Here is a 23,427-nt window from a genome sequence, read left to right as displayed (position 1 = left end):
TCCTAACACCACGAGCCCCAGCCCTGCCCAGTGCTAGTGTGGGAGAAGCTACCTGTTCCCTTATTTGAGTAATTTAGCAAGTTCTTTGGAAACATACCTGTCAGCAGGCAGCAGCTTATCTGTGTGTGAAAGGGTGGAGAGTTGCAAAAGTGGGAAGTAGCAAGAAAGGCAACACAGCTGTTTTGCCCATGTGTTTGATCACCCGCCAAAAGTACCAGTCATAATGGCAGTACTGTTAACACTCCCACAATCTGCTGCTTGTCTGCCTAAGCCAAGACAACCTTCAGTGCCCTTTTTCTTGGTATTTTTCAGATCAACTTCTTTAAGAAAGGAGCAGAGATGTTTTCCAAAAGAATGGACAGCTTTTTGTCATCTGTTTCAGACATGGTGCAGAGGTAACCTAGTGCTTTTGTTTGCTTCTGTCATTCCACTGGAATCCAAGTAGTAGAAGGACTCTAACCTTCAGCTCATACTAGAGACTGCCTCTTTTTCTTTCTAATTTGATTCTTTCCATGTTTATTTTGCATTGTTGGGCATATTTTATTGAAGCAACAGGTAGAAAGGAAATGTTTGTACATGGAAAAGAAAATGCTGTATGTACACTGAAGAGAGTATTTTTATAGTATAGTCAGAAACTACATACTGTAAAGTGTTCGCATTCTTTCTTACATCCTCTTCATCCTCTGTCATATGTGTCTCTTCATGAACAGAAAGGCATGGAACTTGGGCTAGAAATGGGTTAACAGTATTAATATAATAGACTTAAGATGCTTGCTGAATTACAGGTATTTTTATTTACTGGGTCTTTTGTAATAATACAGCAACGATAACCCATTGACCTCTCAAATAAGGATTTAGGTTTGGTGTTTGGTGATGTAGCTACACAAAGCAAACAAAATTCCTCACCCTAGGGAACATATTCATTGCATCCAGTGTAGGCTGTATTAGTCCACTGAGTTCAACCTGGTTTGGCTAAGTCCTAAATTTCAGTAAACTGCTTTTGTACTCCTAATTTTGTGATCACTTTTTGTTACACCTCCCCTCCACATCATCTACTTGCAGTGAAGAGTTCCTTTATAGTTAAGTCTCTGTAAATGTAAACTTTACCCTTGAAATATAATCAGAGAGAACATTATTCACAGAATAATAAAATGTTAAGGGGTTGGAATGGACCATAAAGATAACATAGTCCCAACTGAGTCCTTGACTTTAATGCTTCATTTCTTTTATATCTAACTGTAGCTAAATCAATACTTATTCTCACTCTGGTGTCACTTTAAATAATGCATACTTGTTAATTTGAGAACCATGCTAAAAACAAGTATCCTGTGCAGTAGATTATTTCACTGAATTATCCTTTACTTTCTGTACTTTCATACTTATATATCTTTGCACACCCACTTGTGAAATAAATCCCTCTACACAGTCTATACAGCATTTATAGAGACTGGAGGAGAGGTTTTAAATTCCATTGAAATAGTGTCTATTGTTTAGTAAGTCTGAGGCATCTTACTTGTGTCTTACAGGCACTGGGAGGATCCTGCCATTGGGTCCCCACCATAGAATAAGCCCTTGTTTTCCACAGTCAGATAGATTTGAGTTCTGGACAGCATACAGTAGTAAGTGAAACAAAAATAGGCTGCTCAGTAATTTTGCTGAGTCTGGTTTTTGTGTTTAAAGTCTGCCACACAGTAAAGCTTGAAAGTACAACTCAAATGTAACTAGTAAAGGAGTGTGATGTCTTTGGAAAAACCAAAAGAGAAGCTTGTAAAATTCTGAATGGCACTGTGCAGCACAGAATTACTGACACAGGACAGGGTTTTGTGACTTCAGTTTGCACAGCCACTGAAAACTGTGCTGCCCACTCCTCTCCTTCCTTAGTGCTGGGGATAACAAGGCCTCAGTGAGTCAGATCTGCTTTCTAGTCAAGCTAAAAGCTTTTCACTTGTCAGATTTTTTCTTTTGGAACAAAAAGTTGATGTGACCCATTGTGCAGCTACAGAATTTCAATGGTATTTAAAAGCATTTTCATTTATACGGTGAATATTGCTAACAGTGTAAAAACACAGTACCCACTTGGCCTAATTGCCACAAACGCATGTAACTTCAGAATTGTCAGCACTTTTCTTCCTGCCTTGGAGATGGGAGAAGCACACCTTAGGAGGAGGAATATAGTCTCAGAAACCATGAAGATGCCAGGGAGGTTTTGTCAAAAGTATTTTGTGGTACAACAAAAATGACAGATCAAAAGATTCATTGAAGTAACACTGAGATGAAAACTGACAGCATAGTTCCATTGTATTTAAAAATGGAATTTAAATTATTCTTATTCTGACTTTCAATGATGGAGTGGAAAGACATTAGCTTGCAAAATATGGTCTAATTTAATTCAGATCTGATATTTTCTGAATCATACCAAAGCAGAACACTGTATTATAAACAAAAAGGTAAAGCTAATGTGAGACTTGAGCTATGAGTTCTGTTAGTGTGTTGTGCTGAATTAATGAAAATCCATGACCAGTTAATAGGTGATGTCAAGGCAGGAATTCCTGTGTGTTACAGACTTGGAGGCATTAGACAAAGTTCTGAGAAATCCAAGAGATCCTCTAGTACAGCCTGCTTTGAACTGTGCCATTATACTAGGGCCATGTCTCTAAGTGTTTAGCAGTGTGAATTAATAGCATTACTTTTAGAAGCTGTCTCTTAAAAAATAAACTTAATTCTTCTTTCTCAACACGTCTCAACATTTCTCATGTACTCATTTCAGTATTATAAAACAGTATTTCCTAAAAAGTCTATTTGAAAAATAAATTTCATCTTTGCACTACCCTCCAAGGTAATCTCAGATGGTATTTTTGTTCATTTTGGTTTACAGATGTGACCTGTATCCTGGTATAAATGGCTAATAATGGCTTGGGTTTCTTTTTGTGTTGTTGGTTTTTCTTTCCAGCATACAGGGAGAGCTGGATGCTGAAGCTGAAAAAATGAGAATATCCCAGCAGGATTTAATTGCCGTTAATGAATCTGTTTACACCCCAGATTCTGATGTAACTTCACCTGCTATCAATAGAAACCTCATCCAGAAGGCTGGCTACCTTAATCTTAGAAAGTAAGAAGATTGTTATCTGCTGGTTTGTTTAGTGGCTAAATTTTTTGGGGGGCAGGGTCATAAAGACTCTTCAGGTATTGAGCATCCTAAATCAGTTTGGTAGCTCTACTCCTCATCCTCCAAGTAACTCTGTCATCTTTAGAAATATGTTTTTGAAGCTTTAGCCAAATTAGAGGCATTTGAGACTATTTTTCTGAAAATAAGACTTTGCTTCTGATTGAATTTACCTACAGGAATAATTTCCTGCATTCATATGGCTAAAAATTAGAAACTGATGAGGCTGGGTTCAGATTATTCCCAGATCTTAAAGAAGACACAGTGTTTACAAAAACAGTTCTATTTTGTAGTTAATATATGTTTTCACAAATGACCTCTTTTACATAAATAAAGTTTTATGGACAATACAAGTTTGTAACTTTGAATGTGTATCATATGTAGAATTATCTCTGTAGATTTTTACATATAAAATTTTCCATAAACTTCCACAGGATTTAGGTATGATTTATGTGATTGATTATATAGCAGTTTATTATTTTGTTTGTCTAGTAATTTTTCTCTTTGTGAGTGTACATCTATTATTCTTCATAGTATTCCAAAAGCTGGATTACACTATAATAGGACTCTGTAGCTAAGGAAGAGATGGGCTCTGAGATACTACTGCAATATATATTTTTTTATATTATGATTCCTTGTGCTGAAATTGCTCATACTATTTCGTGTCAGTTACTCAATACTCTTTTATTCCTTAACTTGAAGATACGATTTTTCACTTGGATGTTTGGAATTAATTTAATTTTTCAGCTTTCATTAAGGATTAGTTTCTGCTAGAAACAGGTGCTGCTTTTTCTTTAGAACAGAGACCCATCATTAAAAAAAATGCAGGGTGAACATAAAGTTCTGATTAGCATCAGGGTATGTTTGCAGTTTCATACCTGTTAGGAGTTACTTCTAAACAGTAACAAGTCTTTATCACTGCCTCTTGTCATCAGTAAAACAGGTCTGGTGACTACAACTTGGGAAAGACTCTATTTCTTCACTCAAGGTGGCAACTTGATGTGTCAGCCAAGGGGAGCAGTAGCTGGAGGATTGATTCAGGACCTGGATAATTGCTCTGTTATGGCTGTGGACTGTGAAGACAGAAGATACTGCTTTCAGATCACTACTCCTACAGGCAAAGCGTATGAGACAGGTTTTGTTTGAGCCAGTCACACCTACCCCTTCAGATGCTCTTTCCTGTTAAACTTGCTTGGTATAGTAGTAAGCTTTTCTGGCTTTCCAGAAGAGTGTTTCCAAATTAAAAGCATACTCCTTCCAATCCTCCCCCACAAGTGCTTGAATGGCACACGTGGTGTCTTTTAGCTGCAGCTTATTCATGATTTTTGTTCCTTTGGTGGTTAATAGACGTAAAGCTTGGTGATATTACTGTAAGTACTGAAGTCACACAGACCTGGTGTCCACTGTTAGCACTTACACACTGTGTTTATATTTTAGGGGTATAACCCTTCAAGCAGAAAGCAAGAAAGAATATGAGGAGGTAAAAATATTTTCTTTTAATATTATTGTTTTTGCATACAAATGAGCCTGAAGACTTCAATTTCATTTTTCCCTTACAGTGGATATGTGCCATCAACAACATCTCCAGACAGATCTATCTCACTGACAATCCAGAGGTGGGAGTTGTTTCCATCTTTCAGTCCATTCCTTCAGCTTACTCTCCCATTATTCTTCAGTGTAGTAGGGTAAACTACATGTCTAGAAGAGCTGTTCTGTCTTGTTTACATAGGCAGCTGCAATCAAATTAAATCAGACAGCCCTGCAAGCAGTGACTCCCATTACCAGCTTGGGAAAAAAACACGAAGTTCAGCACCCCAGGTAATGTTCTCCCTTGCATGGAGCAGGGACTGTGTGCAGTTGTATTGAACCTGGGGCTGAGGGGTCTTAGGAAGATGCTGGGATTGTCACTGAGAAGTGTAGACACAAGTCCAGGTGTCTGCTGGTAATGCAGCTGTGAATATGGACAGGGCAGGGAGACAAATGGTCACCTATTGCTGACAGTCAGCCCATGCTCAGAGTTTATCTGCATTCAGGTTTAATATACCAATGCTTACTTCTGTTCTAAATAATGCTAGATTAAAAAAATAAAGATTTTATTAGAGTCCTCAGTAACAGGTAAATAAGAAAATATCTTTCATGCCTGCATAGTGGTTTGGTCCTGCTTCAGATTTTTGAATAATCTTGTCTCCCTTCCAGAGCAAAGGTAGGGTGTCACTGATGGATAGAAACGTAATTTTTTTTTTAACATTTGCACTTTAGCCAGACTGTAAAGAATACAGAAAATGACAAAATAATTCCCAGTGAATCAGCTGGCATTCAAGACTCCACACAACTCATTGCTCCTGGAACACCAATTCAATTTGATATTGTACTGCCTGCCATGGAATTTCTGGACCAAAACAGAGGTGGCAGGTATGGCCAAAGACAGTGATCCATCACTGTAACTGAATTTAGGCAAGATGAAATATTGCAGCATCTGTTAGTGGTGATGACCACAATTTTTAATTAAAGTTTTAATTCTTATTTCACAGACGTGCAAACCCATTTGGGGAAACTGAAGACAGCACCAAAGATGAGGAGGAAGGTCAGTACTTCTTTCATCCCGATAAAATCAGTCATGATTTTAGCTACCCAGTGTCTCTTAAGAAAAGCACCTGACACTGCAGCAGAGTAACAGATACATAATAAAGTGATCTTCCTGTACTAGCACACGCAAGACTTGGCCCTGGCTGTTCTCCTCTTCCCCTGTGTCTGGAACCCAGAGCCCTGTCAGACATCTGCTCTCAGAAGCAAAGAAGTACCTACTGCTCTGAACGTTCACCCTGCTTTCCCTTGCTCACCACCAGCCAGAAAGGGAGCCTGCTCAACTGATGGCTTTGCTGCATAATGGCTGCTTAGTTTATATTAAATCTTATGGTGACAGTCAAGGAGCAAGGAAGGATTTGGTGAAAACCTCTCTGGGCCCAGCTGCCTGGAAGGTCACAAGGACATGAAAGAAAGGGAACAACGTACAAGGCTTAATGGAAGCCAAGGCTTCTGCACAGTTCCTAAATTGATCACAGTTTATGTGCACCCAATAGAAAAATAGGCAAGGGAATTTTACTGGCAAATGAAGCATAAAGGACCAGTCACACTTTTAAAGCTTCCAGGCAACTGCATAACTTCCTTCCCCACCTCCCCACTGTTGCCTGTTCACACAGTTTGAAACTGGGTCAGGGCACTGCGTGACTCATGGCAGAAAGCCACCACTCATGATGGTCACCAACCGCAGGCTTACTGTTGAATTTCCACAGCGAATAAAATAATTCCATTGGTACTTTGAGCTGCTGGAAAATTGAAGTAGCACAGTGAAGGAAGTCATGGCTTTTCTCTTGCAGATTCCCTGCTGCAGCAGATGTTCGTGGTTCGGTTTTTAGGGTCCATGGCTGTTCGGTCTGATGGGACGTGCGAGGTGATTTATGAAGCCATGAGACAAGTGTTGGCTGCTCGGGCCATTCACAACATCTTCCGCATGACTGAATCCCACCTCATGGTCACCAGCAAGAACCTGAGGTACTGTAAAAGCCTTAACTTGTCAATATTCTCTTCACACAATTAGTGATAAATTATGTATTGTTGGTTTTGTTTTTCTAAGACACACACCCTTTGAGGAAGCAAGATCCCAAGAGTCACTTTACTTAGAAAGAAATGTCTCTTTTCTTATTCTGTGGTACTTAGAAATGATCCTCCAGACTAAGTTGTAAGAATGTCCTATCAAAATCTATGCTATAGACCCCATAAGACCTGCTAAGATAATAAAATGATGCAAAACAATGGACTGGAAGATTCTGTTTCCTAACTATGTTCTTTGACAGTGGTGTCACTGTAGAATATGCTGATATCTGACATTCCCTTTTGCTGGGGTGTTTTTATGTCCCTCTGCATTTTGTGTTGGCCCAGGCACGCAGGATCCTTTTAAGTGACTCAGAAAGGTGCTCTGACCTGTACCTGTCAGGCAGCTGAGAATCAAGGCCTAGATTTGAACCTTGCCAATCACAGCTAAAGCAGATGATTCTGTGCATATGTTTCTTCATCTGTAAAACTGCTGGAGTTACTGCCTTTCTATTATAAAGCCCCTTGAAAATGCCAGGAATCACTCTAAAATAATTTTCTTTTTATTTTCCCTACACCTAATTTCAGGTTAATAGATCCTCAAACCCAAGTTACACGAGCAAGTGTAAGTAGCTTTTTTCTATCACAGCAGTGACTATTCAGTCACATGAACCTAAGCTAACCTGCTAACTTGAGCTGGTTAAAACAAATAAATCATTTATTTTACTTTTTCAGTTTGAACTCACTACTGTGACACAGTTTGCTGCCCATCAGGAGAACAGGAGACTGATTGGCTTTGTGATCCACATCAGTGAGACTCTGGGAGAAGAATCCATGAGCGCTTATGTTTTTGAGAGCAACACAGAAGGGGAAAAGGTTTGTGTAACATTTAATAAAATTCTTTATTTAGAAAACAGGTCTGTGGCTTCTTGGCTTACACATCTGCGAACAGTGCTATAGAAACAAGAGTAGCTCAGTTTCTGGCCAAGAAAACCTGCATTAACATGCAAGCCTTTACTGGCTTATGTCTAAAAAGAACCAAATGCAACAGCATGTATAAGGAGGAAAGGATGGAATTGCTAATGCCAGCATTAAGAGAGATGGGAGAGTGCTGTCCAGCAGCAGCACTAACAAAAGGAAGGTCAGCTATGCTGAGACATGTACAGCTGTGAAGCTTTCACAGACAAGGCAGCCATGTGTGCTGACACCACTGGCTGTGTGCTGCCTGCTGTAACAGAAGTAAGGAGTGGGAAGGAGAACTCCTGTACTACCAACACTCAGACACACTCCCCGAAGTGTGGGAATGAAGTCTGGCGACTAAAACTAACCAAGCTGAGTACCAAGATTCACCAGCTTCTGTGAGCTTTGAAGCTGAACCTGAGATAGTTTTCTTTATCAGTAGTTAACATAGCAAATTGTTATTCCACCTCTGCTCTTACGCCTGGTTTTAAGACTAAGCCTTCTCTGACAGTTGTGTGGTGTACTCTTAATTAAGGAACAAAAAGCCGAGCCAGAACTGAATGGAACTTTACATGTATTTCTTCTTTGTAGATTTGCTATGCCATTAGCTTGGGAAAAGAAATTATCGAGGCACAGAAGGTAAGTTTGTTTTATTCCCACATCTGAATGATACATCAGGTTCTGCTTTTCAGCTGCACTGTCCAGCAGTGTGCATAAGAAAAAACTGCTACTCCTCCTAAGGACAAAGTTTTGCAGGCATTATTTAACACACCAAAAATAAACTGAGTTTGATTTTTCAGTAATGTGACTTCAGATAAAATGTGCCACCCTAATCCAAAGTCAAAATTACACAAATCCAAATGTTCATGTCTGAGAGAAAGCTGTGAGCAAAGCTTTCAAAAAACCAAACTAACCCTTTTGGATGATGTATAAATCACACACACTGCTGTTTCACTTTTAGAAATTTACATTCTTTCCTGACCTAGGTATGAATATCATGTTTGGGTTTTTTTTTAAAGTTTTTCCACTTAAAATGAATGATGAATGCCAGAGTTACCCTGTCCCTTGTAGATACATTTTATCTGTATAGCCGTAACATTACTTTTTGCTGCAAAGATTTCAGAACAAGTCGGGGAATGAGCATTTAGTCACAACCACTATAAGCACGTGTATAATAAATTCTCGGGACAGTTACTTTTCTCCTTGCTTTTCAGTAACTAAAGGACATCAAAGTAACAGCTTAAAATGAATTTCTTTTCTTTCTTCTTAAATACCCTAGGAGGTTGTCTTAACCAAAAGGTATCATTTATGTTTCAAATCTTTATTCTAATGCTTGCTTAAAACAAAGTTGCAAAAGGTTAGCAAGAAGTGCTGGGAAATGCATGTTCCTCAAAGGCTGCCCCCGCTTGCTACCCTCTCTTCTTTTCCTTCAGGATCCAGAAGCATTAGCTCAGCTAATGAAGTCTGTGCCACTGACAAATGATGGGAAGTTCATGCTTCTGAATGACATGTCAGAAGAGGATGGAACCATGCATGAAGGAGGGGAGGAATCAGAAGCATAAGCAGCTCCTGTCACTTCCTGCAGGAAAAGCAGTTTGCAGCAACCTCTGGTTTTCAGTCCCCTGCGCACACCTGAGGCCGGCTGCCCTTTCCTGCTGGAGAGCAGTGGTGTCTGTGCAGCGGAGTCCCTCCGGATTTACAGTGGAAGCACAGCAGGACTGTGCCCTCGAGGCATTTTGCATTTGTGAATGTGTAGGGTGGGGCTGTTTGGGGAGCCGACAGTCCTGAGCAATGTTTCCGTGGAGCCCCTGCCCAGAACTGCCGGTGGGCAGGAGAGCACAGCTGTCAGCCACCGGGGGTTAATGGCATTTTTTACATTTACAGGCCAGCAGCCTGGCATTCCACTGAAATTCGTCCGAGCTGCCAGCTCCTCTGACAAATATCAGGCCTCCAATTTCCTACCACAGTCAATTTTCATAGTTTGCATGATTATGTGCATCTGAATGAAGGTTAAAAAAGCACTATTTACTTTATTTCAGATGAAGTTACTTTTTAGTCTAGTTTACGTGTAACAAGATTTACCTTTTGTGTTAGCCTATTTACAAAACAATTTGTTAAACACTAAATTTTCCTATTAATATAATCTATTTTTATATTGCATCTAGAATAAGCTTACAAAACAAATCTAAGTGCCTACTCTTACTTTCCAGGGGACCGCACTCTCCCATTCTGTAATTAAATAATGGGCAAAATGTACCTCCTTGATTTATTACTCTAAATGCCACTGACATGCAAACCTCAGAAGCAGGCAATGAATGTGGCATGTTAGCTGTGTGCAGTTTTTCTATGGTTAGGTTTCTTGCCAGAGATGGTAATAGTAGGACAAGTAAGTACTTTTATAGTAAGAATTCTGTGTATTTTTAACATTGTCCTGACATGCAACAGCTGAATCTACCAGTAACCTTTGGTTTTAAGAAACTGAGCAATAAAATGTTAGATTACAAGTCTACAATGTATTGACACGTCTCATAGTACTTTCCTGAAATCAGACACTAGAGAGATTTGGCTAATAAGTTTACTTTTTTTCCTGTCCTGAAAACATCAGCAATGTTACTTTGCAAGAATAAATAAAATAGACAAAATAAAGAGCTGTTATTGGGGAGGAGGGGTGTAATCTGTAGTATAATTTATATTAATCAATATAAGGTACTTAGAAAAAAAAGTGGCTGAAATTCCTCAAGCTTAATTTAACTGTTCTCAGTCACCAAGAAACTAGATTTCCCATAAGCAGAATCTGTGCAACAGTATGTGAAACATCCCAGATTGGAAGTGTTTGATGTGGAATAAATCTAAATTTAACTGGTTATTTAATGTTTAAAAGTACTGTGGAAGAAAACTGTTAGTAACTGATAAAAAACTACTTTGTAAATAAAAGCTGCAGCTTTCTTATTAAAAAATTAACATCCACTCAACTGCTGGTACTGAAAACACTGGGAATGAGGTTCTCAAAATTGCGTTTATTAACACAGTTTTATGTACATAATGTTCTCTACTCACAAACCAAAGAGACTGGAGTAATAAAATACCCTTTTGTACAATGAGTTAGGAAACATTAAGTATTACATTTGGTCCTTTGTACCTGAGAAGCTGAAAACAGCTGTTGATGGACGTTTGATGCAACTCAAATTTCCTTCTGGTTCCAGGCTGCATTAGGACCTGCAGAATGTGCCTTCAGCACCAGGAGTTTGCAGCAGCTGGGTGCTTCTGGAGCCATGCTAACCCTTGGTGGCAGGGCTGACAGTGAGCTGGGGGTCCACAACCCCTGGGAGAGCAGCTGCTGCCACTTCCAGCAGCCTTGGCACAAGGATGAACACCTGAGGGCAGTGGTGGCAGCTGCCTGCTGGGTGTGAGAGCCTGGCCTTCAGCCTGTCCCAACCCTGTCCTGAAGGAAAAAGCCCCTAGACATATGTTATGTCCCTGCAGCAAATTCATCATTATCACTTCTATCACCCCTGGGAATTTCTAAGTGAGCACATTTGGTTTAGTTTAGGGGATTTTTTATGTTTTAGTCTCATCTCCAGACAACCAATTAGGGTCCATGTGGTTCCTGTAATTGCAACAGGAGGCCAAAACCAACAGAAAGAGTAGTAGCACCACAGCATGAATTTTGCCCCCTTTCCATATCCTTGTGGGGAGAAAAAAGGATTTAATGCAACTTAGTGACATGTGACAGCCAAACCCAGGACCCAACTTGGATTGCAGTTGAGAAAAAAAATCTTTCTGCATATCTGTGCTGCTACATGACAGAAAGAAGGAAATACAAACTACAGTCCTGTATTCGCAAGAATAGCTCTATTATCACTGTACATATTTGTGTATGTATATATTTTTGCCACATAGAGTATACATTCAGTTCTCCCAGATTAAACAGGCATCTATAAAAATAGGCCATGTCTTTCCTCTAGAATTTCCATCACCAGAACCACGTGAATTCATTAACCACTGTACATGAAGACAGTGCTCAGTTCACGTTATGTTCAACTGCAAAATCTTACCTTAGCAAGATAATGTCTTTCCAAAAGCAAAAAAAAATGGAGATGGGGAAATACAAATGCAGACTAGACTAGAGTGTGGGCTGCGTCTTGACTGTACACAGCTCCCTAGCAAGGCCATCCTGGGGAAAGGAACACCATCTATGGGTGATTCTGCCGTTGCTGCGGAAGAAGGAAGTGCAGCACTTGGCCACTCCACTCCACGAACTTACGTGACTTCAGCAGGGATGGGAATGTGGAAGGATGTGCACAGCAACTGCAGCAGGATGGAGGCAGCAGCAAGAATGCTCATCTCGGCAATGCTACCGAGCCTTCAGTGCGGGCACAGTTTGGTCAAAAAAAGTGTACACAAATTAAAAAAAAAAACAAACCAAAACCCTGTATCAAAGTAAAAAAGCAAAAATAGAAATCAAGTAATGCAGCATTCTTTAGGGCAGTTACAATGAATTAAAAATAAAATCTTTAATGAGCCCAGCTGATTTTAATAGTCCATTAAGCTTGCGTGTCATGTTCTCAGAACCAACAAATGGAATGTTCGTATCAGTCTGGTCTTTCCAGTTGCGACAAAACACTGATCCTTGCTGTCTGAATGTTGAAGTGACTGGCAGGAAAGGGCGAATCAGAATTATGTCAGGAATTGTTTCAACCAGTGACCCAAGAGTGGGTGGAAAAATTTGAACCATTAAAACAAGTATTTAAGCAAGTTTGGTCTAAAAATACAGTTTAAGAGTGCCAAAAAAACCCCCAAGGGTAGTTCTCTCAGCTGGACTGACTGGAGTGGTTTATTCTGCTAACAACTAGAAGGGTGTTATGTTCTGGGAGATTAAAACACACCTGTATAGTTTAATAAAAGCGATGTTTTCTTTTAAGCTAAGTCTAGCTACTTAAGTTAGGAGTCCAAGTAACTTGCACAACCTAGAACCTCTACTTGCAGGCATGGACAGATGTTATAGTTCTCACAGTGTTTAGCAGCTTCAGAGCCTGCAGTGCAATTATTGTTAATAATCAGGCATGTAAGACTGTATGAACAACACATGGTACAACAGACCTACAAAGGCTGGGAAATACAGAACTGAGGCTGAAACTTGCAATTAGGCACAACATATTCATGAACTGTAAGATCACTTGTTACAGACACCCATCACAGTGTCTGGTCATAAAAGGAAGAGCTGATTGTGGTTCTGTCTTGGCTCTGGATTTCCTTACTTCTGTGGATGCAAATCAGACCTTCAGTATGAAATGAGAAGTAATTCGTTATGTTCACTTTTCTTGTTTTCCTGTTCTTTGATAAGGGGGCACAAACAGGGGAAAATAAATGCTTGCAGTTTTAAGTTCCCACAGTACTAATACTGTCTATAGTAGCAACAAGGGGGTTTGGAATAAAACAGTAATGAGCACTTTGATTTTGTGTAATAGATTTAACATACATTCCCAACATACACTGTTACATCCACAGTGTAATCTGTGACTGCATTAGGTGCAACAGGACTGCACAATGACATGTCTCTATTTTTTGGACAATAGATACATCCAATCTCTGGATTCAGGTTTTTTTTTCTGGTTGAAGCGATGCCAGTTCAAATCTTGGACTAACAGCCTATGAGTTTGGGTTTTTTTTTAAATGCTATGACAGAGATGCGAGAATGCATCTAGAAATTAATGAGTATTTTTTTATCTGCACATCTGTACTTTAAAATAACTACCTCCAAGGTCAACATTTTATTAAATTATTTTCAATCTAAAGAAAGTGCTGTAAATAATTCAAACTCCTGAAAAATAGGAGTTTCTACAGGAATTATAGACAAACACAAATCTAGCCTCAGTGGATGCTAGTATATTAATGTACATTTTCTCTTGGATTTAACAGAGCAAGTAAATCAAATCTAGAGCTTTAACCTCTACAGAATGTTACTGATGAAGACAAGGACATGAGTTATTTGAGTAAGTAATCACCCATACCAGCCATGTCATTTCACAACAGGCTCTGCAGGCGTAGAGTTGGAAAGATCTCCATTGCTTGTTTTACCAGATTCTTCTACAAAAATAAAAAATAAAGGCATGGATCACGTTTAACACTCTGCTCAAAACAAAACCCCTCAAATCCTAGCGCATATATATATATACACACACACACACATATATATATATATGTATATATGTATGATGCTGATATCACAGCAACACCTCATGCAGTATTTCATGGTCAGCATATGTGACCTGAGCTTGCAGCACAAGAAGTCCTGGCCCCATGAAGAAATTTGGGGTGAAAGGTTCTTCAATCAGCAGTACTTGCCTAAAAATTACATACACAATGCTCACACATTTTTCAGAGTCCAAGTCCAAATGTCATGGTAGAGGTCATGGATATTGTTACCATGTTCAAAACTTTCCAGCCTGGTATGCATTTTCAGCTTTTCTCACTGCACAACACATTGCCTGGGGAATTGAACAGGTACCCCAACAGAGAATATTTAACCTAAAATGTCATTTGCTGATGTTCTCCAGAATGGTCTCCTACAGACTCCAGAGCAGCATGTCTACCCACAGTGCTTGGAGTTCTTTGGATTTTTTTTCTTGCACTGAATATTTATCTGAGCAACTTTACTGAATAGGATCACATATAAATTCATGATAAAAGAATTTCTTTACAAACTTTTTTTTCTACTGCAGAAGAAAACAAATCTTTTTCTTCAGTGACTGTAATCTCACAGGTCAGAACTACAGTGGAGAATTATTTACCAATTCAGTTTTAACATACTGTTCCCAGAGTTTCTAAGTAACTTGTGACTGAACTGCATTTCTGTATCTTGATCCTTAGCAGCACTCTCATTTCTTTGGAAAGAATTTTCCCAAGAGAATCTTTCAGCATTCATGAGGGAGAATATACAACCAGGAATAGAAGTGCAAAACACCAATGGCATCTAGTCAAGAAACCACACCACAAATTTAGATCTTACCCTTTGAATATAGAATTCAATGGGAGACCAAGCATATCATCAACATCTGATAACTGAATCATCTGCTATGGAAGTTGAAAACCAGCTGGTACAACAGGTAAAAACCCCTTTATTTAACATCACCTAAGGTTGTCATTGTCTACACTGGTAATTGAAGAGGTAAGTACAATGCTGAAGTTACTGAATTCAGTATTACTGCAAGTATGCAATTCTCCCTGTCCCAGGCTTTTTTTTGTCAGTTGGGTCTTCTGTGGTGCTGCTTTTTCTACACCCCAGAAGCCCAGCTTGAAATTCACCTATTCCAAAAGCTGTTCTTGCTGAGTGTCAATCACCCATGACCACACAAACCTCTCTCTGGAATATTCCATCAACCTATGAGCAAGAAAGCAGCTATGAAAAAGACCTCTACTAAGATACACAATCTCATTAGCCAAAATGTTCTACGTACAGGATTCACTCACCTTCTTTTTCTTTCTTTTCCTGGCTTTCTTCTGCTGCAGTTTTATCTGCTCTGAAAAAAATTCTTGCACTACTTAGTGAGAAATAAAGCAGTTCAAATTCCTAAGGGAAAAGATAAAGAAGAGGAGCATCAGTGTATGACAAATTTGTAGACAAATATCAATGGGATTTTTCATGAGCATCTTAGGCACCTAGATTTCAGTATCCAAATCACATAAATGCTCTTGAAAACCTTCCTCCTTTCATTCCTTAATTCACATGCATTTTACAAAGCAAATGTCAAATTACATTAAAGGGCAAATTAAGCAAAGCAGCATCACTGCAATAAATCTGTCACTGACCTACTGAGGCTGAAAATGAGGTTTGTAGCAGCAGGGAGAACTTAGAGCAACTCACCCATGGAAAATCATGCAAGCCAATAATTTAAACAATCACAAGCTTGATCAGTGTCTGAATGAGATTCAGTGTTGTGGTTTTTTAACACAGAGGACCAAACACAGTGCACAATGCTGGGAACCACGAGGGCATACAGGGTCTTATCTATTCCAACAAGACATTACAACATGAATTCATGGGCTGTAAAAATAGCCATTGACAGATTTGTCCCTTAGGCTTCTCCAATCAAGAGAGAGAAAGCACCACACCACAGATGAAACCTGAGCTGCTGTGCTTCAAGATTCAAATGCACCTTTCCTCTCTTTGGCAGCTAATGCATCATTCAGTTTAGCAGCTCAGAATATCAACACACAGGCAACTGTGAGGGCTCACAGCATTATGTGCAATCTTCGTTATAAGATATTTAGCCAAAAGATACTCTCTCCTATTTAAGCATTTAAGATTTAGTTGCATTAGATTTCAAACTCCATGGGACAAAGAATTCCAATGAACCAGATCTTCAAATATCACAAAAACTGATGACATTCCCTTCAGGTCATACACCTCAAATCTTTATGCTCTTTTTGAAATGTTGCTGTAGACAATGCTCTGGATTTTGCTCTCAATGAGCTCCATGAAAACACTATGATACGTTATATGATTTGTGATAAGTGCTGAAACCCAATACAGAAGTTATCAGAATAATTTATGTAATTTACCAGAAAAATCCATATAACTAGGCCTGTGCTGTACCTGTAAACAAACTTCCAGTCGCTTGTGGGTAAGGTTCATAGTCTGTAGTAGTTTTTCATCTTGATTAGTGGACTGCACGTTCTGTTGCTTAGCTACTGCTCTTATTTCCTTCACATACTTCTCTCTAACAGACTGGAACCAGTGCAGAGAATCAAACTCCTGGTACTGATCCAAAAGCTTCAGAATGTAAGCCACACCTAGTCATTAACAAACCATGTACTAAAGTCAACATGCAATTTGCAAAACATTTTGTGAATGTCTTTAATGGATGAGCCTAATGATAATTCCATGCAAATATAATTGGTTGTTAAGTTACAATTAATCTATCAGGAAAAAAAAAATCACAATATAGAACGCACTTATATTTTTAAAAACATCACTTCTCCAAATACTTGCATTCCTTCTCATCAGGATGAGAACCACAAGTTTGGAAACAAATTTGAAAGCACCAATATATGTTAAAACTGTCTGCTCCCATACGCAGCTATTCCATGTTTAGGAAATTCTGAACACAACCATAACACTCAAATCCATTTTGCTGAAGCAAAGACAAATCCAAATAAATTATGGAATTTTTAATTACGGGAACAGACAAAGTATAAACAAAACTTTTATTGCAAATGTTCATTATGTTGGCTTACCCAAAGGCTAGTGAGGGTGCTGAAACTTACCCATGGCAAACCCATCATCAGTGAAAGCTGCTCCACTTTTGTTCTTCTTATTCAATTTCTCCTTGCAACTGATTGAATGCTCTACAAAATTGAGTGTCTGAAAGAACAAAAGGCTGTCTTGGAATCACAAAGAGACTCACAAATGCCACATGGCATTGGTCTTATATGCTACTACAGTCTAATACAAAGCATTTAATCACAACCCTGATTTGACAAGACCTTCCTGAAGTAAGGCCTGGTGCAATGCAAACACTCACCAGGGGGGGTACAATGATGTAGAAGTTCCGCAAATGCATGTTCTTGGAGCTGCGGAATTCGGGAGCAAACACATCCACCAGCATTTTGAAGTACTCTGTTCCTTCTGCAAAGTTCCTGGTCAGGTCACTGAGCACAGAGTCCAGCTGCCTGCAAAGGATGAGCAACGAGTCACCTAGTTCTGCTGGAAATCCCTTTGCTTACCCACCTCTTGGGATAACAACCCTCCCTTTGCCCAGGTCCATCATCCAGGATTTGGGATTTCCTCTACAGCCCATTTGAATAGTGTTTCTTGATTTGTCTCAAAAAAAAAAAAAAAAAAAAGGTATATAAACAGAATACTTACATCTTTTTGATCTAAGACCCTGAAAATTTTAAAAGTAGAGCTCAGGCACACAGTGAGGAAAGCCTGTTAGCTTTTAAACAAGGATTTCTTCATGAAATAAGGTTCTAGATCTGTTACTATCAATGCTACTTCACATTTTTAAAACAACTGCTTCTATTAGCTTTGCTTTCAAACAAATATTTTTGCATAAAGGCAGCAGAACTTCTAATACACACAGAGACACAAATAACTAATAGCTGCATTTATAAAATGACAATTCTCTCATCCCATCCCTGCCCCAGACTTCAAGAGTATGATGTTAGTGTACCTTGCTGCTTTTTGTGTTTCTTCCGAGAGTCCTTCTTCTTTCACCAGCTCTTCAAAGTTAACAATATCTTCCAAATCAGGAACAAACCTGAAAACTTACTGTTTGTTAGGATTATGCTCAACTGTCTGTGTTCATTGAAGTATCTACCCTAATTTATAATTAACTTAATCTTCTGGGCTTGAACTACTTAGTTCAAATTATGTATATCTGTCATACATTCTCATCCAGGCATTATTAACTCTATCTCTGAACACATATACATCATTATTTGTACTTCTGTATTTACTGGACTATCATCTTCTCTCTCTAACACTTGATACTCTTGGTAACTCTTGGTAAGTTTACTATTATTTGCAAGAAAACCAACTATTTCTTATTATGTAAAAGTTTCTATGTTTTAATGTCCTTTGATAAACATAGACAAAATCTATACAGAACAAAGTACGAAAGGAATGTGGTTTTTCAAGTTCCTCAAGGTTTGCATTATTTTTCCTTAATGCACTCTGGAAATTATTTAACATCACAAATTGCTGGCTTATGGACTAACATCTTACTAATGTGTATATGCTATTAACTCTTGCCATGTTTTTCCATAGAATTTGTTTTTAGTGATTTATGTCTATGATTGTACAGTGCATTGTCTTCAATAAATCCACTTAAATGAAAGCATATAAATGGAGCTTTTCAAAATTTATGGGGAATAGGCAAGGGCATAGGGAATATCAGCAAGAAGAGAGCAAGGGAAAGAGAAGGAGCAAAGAGAAAAATGAAGTATTAGTGGAAATACCTAATAGCACTACTGCAGCAGTGAAGTCCACCAGATCTTATCATTCGTACATAACCCATAGCATTGCCTGGAAAAACAAGAAAAAACAAGGAAGCAATTCGTAATTACTTAAATACACACACATTTTTTACAGCTCCTATAGGCTCTGAAACGTAAGTTAAAGTTGCTATGTAGTTCTGGCACAGAACTTGGCTATGAAAGCCGAGTTATAAAAGTTAAGACTGTACCCAGCCATCAAAAGTCTACATAGAGAAATAAAACAAAAATGCATCATCCATCAATGTTTTGTTTGCTTTTGTACAAAGTCTTTCCACTAGAAACACTAAACAACTTAAGTTCAGATCAGTTCTGCACATTTACAGCATCAGTGCTGAAAATATCACTGTCACATTGTGCATCACTGAAGGATACTTCAGCTGGATATATGGCAAATTTTTGAAATACATTAATTTAGCACTAAAAGGTTTTTACTAGGAAATACAGTCAACATGGCTAAAAGTCAGTTCCACAGTAAAGAAAAGAACTGAAAAGGGAACAGGAATATATGCAAGCTATAACTGCATTTAAGAGTAATACATGGAAGACCATTTCTGTGTTATTAGATGAGAGCATGTACTTAGCATGGGCTACAAGTGAACTACTTCCCATCTGACTGGAATTAAATCTAGCTTCATCTTGAGCTAAAAGGCCAGTTACAAGGTGATGAAGATCTCTTCAATTTAATAACATTTATAACATGTTAGATAGCATTTCATACCAATTTGACTTATGAGTTGTCTGAACTGGTCAAGGTAGCTCTGGCCATCCGGGGTTATTCCAAGTTTTCTGATGCCACGGTTGAATTTATCTGCTCTTTCAAAGGGATACTAGAAAAAAAAATAAATTATTTGCCATAACTACCTACCCTTATAAAAAAAGAAAAACCTTTTCATCACATCAATAAAATTCTATTTGTAATGTAGTTTTACACCACATTTACAGCTTTATTTTTTTATAAATTATACACCTGCTTGTCTGTATGAGTTCACAAGAGTCATTTTACTAAGTCATCTCTGCAAGTTGAGAAGTGTGCTAGTTTTACTGTGAAAAAGAAAGTATTCCTACAGCAAATAAACACTTCATATGCAAAGAAGCTAGGAGTCCATTTTACTAAATACACTGTCTGTCCCATTTTTGAGACAATTTTCTAGCATGGAAAACCAGACCCTCATTCCCAAATCCTGACATACTGGAATGAGCGCTACATGATCATATCATTTTGGATTCCATTCAAGCAAGCTTATTATTCTAAGTTGAACAAGGAGATTAGAACCTGCAACAGACAACAACTCCATCAAATCATCCTTAAGTCACTGACAGAATGATTTTAGCCAACTCCATATTTACAGAGCAGACAATGAAACAAAGTCCTCCTGAATACAGACATTGGCAACACTGCATTTTGCAGGACAAAAACTGTCCCTTTATCTGGGAATACACATTTAAGTAATAGGAGTGTTATGGTTTGGTGCACCTTCAGTCCCATGAAAGTAGCACTTCTTTTAGCAAATTACTCTTGAGCCTTCAGAAACTTCTATACCTTGTGATCATTTTGATCCTTGACTTCCCTGAAGAATCTGATGTCTTTGATAAGTCTGGATTTGATATGTTCATCATACATAAACTGGCTAAAAATGTAAAACTTTTTCCTCAAGAACTGGTAAGTGAAATTTACCTAGAAGGCAAAAAGTAAAAAAACAGTTAAATCAAGAAAGTTAGCAAAGTAACAAAGACATCTAACACCCCGTTTTCACCACATGCCTGAGTAACTCCCAATACAAGTTCTCAACTTACTTTAATTTCACTGTTATAAAAGAACAAGGAAAAATGAAAAAAACATTCTCCTAGAGGGCCTTCTCTCTTCCAGGAAAGGCAGAGGGACCAAGGGACAAGGTCAGTACTTCAGTTGATCACTTGCCTTACACTGCCATTAGTTCATCTCTCCCAGGAAAGGCAGAGGGACCAAGGGACAAGGCCAGTACTTCAGTTGATCACCTGCCTTACACTGCCATTAGTATATCTGGAATATTCTGTAACTGTCCTTTTGAAACAATACAAGCACCAAGTTGAAACTGGCAGACATGATCAACTTCCTCAGTCTGTAGAATCTGCATAACCACCTGACACAACTTTTTCACTTCCTCAAAGTTTTCTACAATACTTTCTCATAGGGCAGAAACTTCTGCACTACATATCTCAATACTTTTCCTGTCTTCAAAAATAACTCACAATCAGAAATGAATAAATCTGCATCACCAAAAAATAATGTAGCAGCATTTTTTGAGACCGTCCCCACTCTCCCAATCGCAGAAAAAAAGTGGAAGAAATCATGAAAACTGTTTTTTTAGTAATTTCTACTTCTAATAACTTGAGTGTGGGTTCAATATTTCAGCAAGTTCCTTTTCTTTTTTCTTCTTTTTTTTTTTTCCCTTTTACATAGAGCCAGAAGAACAGATAAAAGGAAGCACCAACAAGGTGCAACTAAAGCAGCAGACTGGAAAGCACTGACCTGAAAACACCTTTATCACTGTGTCCAAATTTGTGAATTCCAATGATAAATTCCTGCTGTAGCACACACAGTGCACTTCTTTGCATGTACTTTGCAAAGAGGCAAAAACCTTTGGCTGGTTAAAATGGCCACCTACACCTCATACATCATTAAAAGCCCTGTAATAAGAATTCATGTTACCAACAAGTGATCTGAGGTCTCTAGATTCATTTTGCAAATTGAAAAGTTGGTGTTTCTTAAGCGTAACAATTAAAAGAATAACTTAAAAATTAACATTGCATTTTTTTTCAAGATTTCCTTTAACTGCAGCAAAAGTATCTGTCTGCTAAGTGTAAATAAGGAGAAAATCAGGGTATACTGTCCAGAACAGTCCAACTAGAACATCTATCTCTCCTCTGATGTGGTTTTACATCTCTTCCTAAACATTTATGTAAAAGGAAGTGGTAACACTCTCAAAAGATTGTGATATTGATTTGTGCTGCACCCAAGAACGGATTTGTTTTATTAATTTACACAGAACACTATTACTGCATTATTAAAACTGCATAACCAAATAAACTATTAGGAGATGCAAGGAGGAGGATTTTGTGCACAATCACAAACAAATAATCCAACAGCAGCAGTGCAAAAGACACTCACTGTTGTGTTCATGATTCCTGTTCCATGAGTTCGAATTGAATTAGCGATGTGTCGGATATTGATGGTGTTCAAGTGTTTGTTATTACTTGTTCTTTCAATGAAGATCTGGGAGGCAGGGACAGAAAAATAAAGTTAATTACCCAAAACTGGTTCTGTGATAAATTATTAATCTAAATAGCTTATGTCCTATTTCTGAAAGCAGCTGATAAGTGGTGATTAGGGAAAGAACCAAGAAAATACAGCATGGATACAATGAACTTTGTCTGGTAAATTCTTACAACTTCTACACAGCTGTGATTCAACAATTCTAAGGGAGATGTTGCACTAAAGACTCCCATATTTGAGATTATATCCTACATTAAGTAGTCTAAACTCTTTTGGCACCTGTTTTCACTTTTGACCCCACAGATACTACAGCACTGAGTTCCACTACTGAATTATAGGCTATAAAAGAAAGTACTTCTTTTCTTCCAGGAAGCTGCTCATTTTTGTAGTGAGCACCTCATTCTCACATTGTAAGAAACCCCAAAGGTTTACTCCCTGTTCATGTTTCTCCATGTCATTCACTGCTTCATCTCTCCAATAACCCATTTTTAGATACACATTTTTCAAGCTCAAAAATCACATACTTGGTGTGTTCCTATAGAGCAGCCAATTGCTGCCTTCTAGCTTCACTGGAAAATTGATATGCAGTGATCCTACTGGCATAACATACCCAAAATATGCTACACAACATTCTCCAAGACCAAGCCACAGCATCCCCCAAGATGTTTTCCTAGAGCACCAATACTATTTTATAGCTTCTCACTATGCATGTTGAGCCTGGGCTTTTCTTACATGTACTCCACTCTGCATTTCACAATCCCTTCCAATTGGAGCCAAATGCCAGGAAGATTGTGGGATATACCTTACCTGATTATTCAGATTGTAGAGGTAGCGGGATACAAAAACATGAATATTTCTCATGATTTCCAAAACATCCAGACCCTGAAACAGTATTATTTATTGAGAATTACTTCTCAAGAACTACTGACATGCCTAACTGCTAAGGTGCAGAAATACTGTTTCTGCAGTTCCTTGAAGGTATTTTAGAAAGCAGTGTATTTCTTTGCAAAATCAAGAACCTCCTAAAAATTTTTGTTTGGTGTCTTTATAAAGCTTAGAGGAGAAAAAAGCAGCTCAGCCCATGTTTTAGCATTTGCATTCCTGCCTGTTTTTTCCCAGCTTCCCCTGAAAGTAAGGAACCCTCCAGCCTATTCCACAAGGCATAATTAAACAATTTTTTAAAAATTGAGATTTATCTGTTTTCAGATTCTAAAACACAGAATCTAGCCTTAAAGATTCCTACAGACATATAGATGTCTACAGAGAAATAAACAACTAGCTAATTTCCAAAATTGTTAACCCAACCTGTATAAAAGACTGAGGTTTGCTATTCACAATATAAATTTCACAATTGTTTACACTTTTCCCCCTAAGGAGTCCCTTAATTATCACTGTGCCTAGACATGATGCTATTTAATTCATGTACCTTATTTCAAGTTATGCCAGGGAATTTATCAGG

General features: G+C 38.3%; 2 protein-coding genes across 3 annotated transcripts in view; one reads left to right on the top strand and one right to left on the bottom strand.

Moving 5' to 3' along the window:
* APPL2 (adaptor protein, phosphotyrosine interacting with PH domain and leucine zipper 2) overlaps nucleotides 1–10,528 on the top strand; it is a 32,948-nt gene extending 22,420 nt beyond the window's left edge. For both annotated transcript variants that reach the window (XM_062491275.1, XM_062491276.1), the window contains exons 9-21: nucleotides 313–395; nucleotides 2,951–3,109; nucleotides 4,099–4,287; nucleotides 4,601–4,643; nucleotides 4,723–4,779; nucleotides 4,893–4,981; nucleotides 5,423–5,575; nucleotides 5,695–5,747; nucleotides 6,541–6,715; nucleotides 7,343–7,379; nucleotides 7,490–7,630; nucleotides 8,306–8,353; nucleotides 9,148–10,528. In XM_062491275.1, the coding sequence (XP_062347259.1) occupies nucleotides 313–395; nucleotides 2,951–3,109; nucleotides 4,099–4,287; nucleotides 4,601–4,643; nucleotides 4,723–4,779; nucleotides 4,893–4,981; nucleotides 5,423–5,575; nucleotides 5,695–5,747; nucleotides 6,541–6,715; nucleotides 7,343–7,379; nucleotides 7,490–7,630; nucleotides 8,306–8,353; nucleotides 9,148–9,276 (1,356 nt within the window). In that variant the 3' untranslated portion in view covers nucleotides 9,277–10,528. The remainder of the gene's footprint in view (nucleotides 1–312; nucleotides 396–2,950; nucleotides 3,110–4,098; nucleotides 4,288–4,600; nucleotides 4,644–4,722; nucleotides 4,780–4,892; nucleotides 4,982–5,422; nucleotides 5,576–5,694; nucleotides 5,748–6,540; nucleotides 6,716–7,342; nucleotides 7,380–7,489; nucleotides 7,631–8,305; nucleotides 8,354–9,147) is intronic.
* A 262-nt stretch (nucleotides 10,529–10,790) lies between these two features.
* The window catches only part of WASHC4 (WASH complex subunit 4), a 37,158-nt gene continuing 24,521 nt past the window's right edge, over nucleotides 10,791–23,427 (bottom strand). The window contains exons 23-34 of the mRNA XM_062492108.1: nucleotides 22,776–22,850; nucleotides 21,864–21,968; nucleotides 20,256–20,390; nucleotides 19,434–19,542; nucleotides 18,677–18,743; nucleotides 17,890–17,976; nucleotides 17,239–17,386; nucleotides 16,982–17,078; nucleotides 16,311–16,507; nucleotides 15,185–15,284; nucleotides 13,726–13,798; nucleotides 10,791–12,144 (exon numbers count right to left, since the gene is read on the bottom strand). Of these exons, the coding sequence (XP_062348092.1) occupies nucleotides 13,734–13,798; nucleotides 15,185–15,284; nucleotides 16,311–16,507; nucleotides 16,982–17,078; nucleotides 17,239–17,386; nucleotides 17,890–17,976; nucleotides 18,677–18,743; nucleotides 19,434–19,542; nucleotides 20,256–20,390; nucleotides 21,864–21,968; nucleotides 22,776–22,850 (1,185 nt within the window). The 3' untranslated portion in view covers nucleotides 10,791–12,144; nucleotides 13,726–13,733. The remainder of the gene's footprint in view (nucleotides 12,145–13,725; nucleotides 13,799–15,184; nucleotides 15,285–16,310; nucleotides 16,508–16,981; nucleotides 17,079–17,238; nucleotides 17,387–17,889; nucleotides 17,977–18,676; nucleotides 18,744–19,433; nucleotides 19,543–20,255; nucleotides 20,391–21,863; nucleotides 21,969–22,775; nucleotides 22,851–23,427) is intronic.

This window comes from Cinclus cinclus, chromosome 4 (assembly GCF_963662255.1).
Source record: "Cinclus cinclus chromosome 4, bCinCin1.1, whole genome shotgun sequence".
Classification (NCBI taxonomy): Eukaryota; Metazoa; Chordata; class Aves; order Passeriformes; family Cinclidae; genus Cinclus; species Cinclus cinclus.
This window is presented reverse-complemented; position numbering and strand designations above follow the sequence as displayed.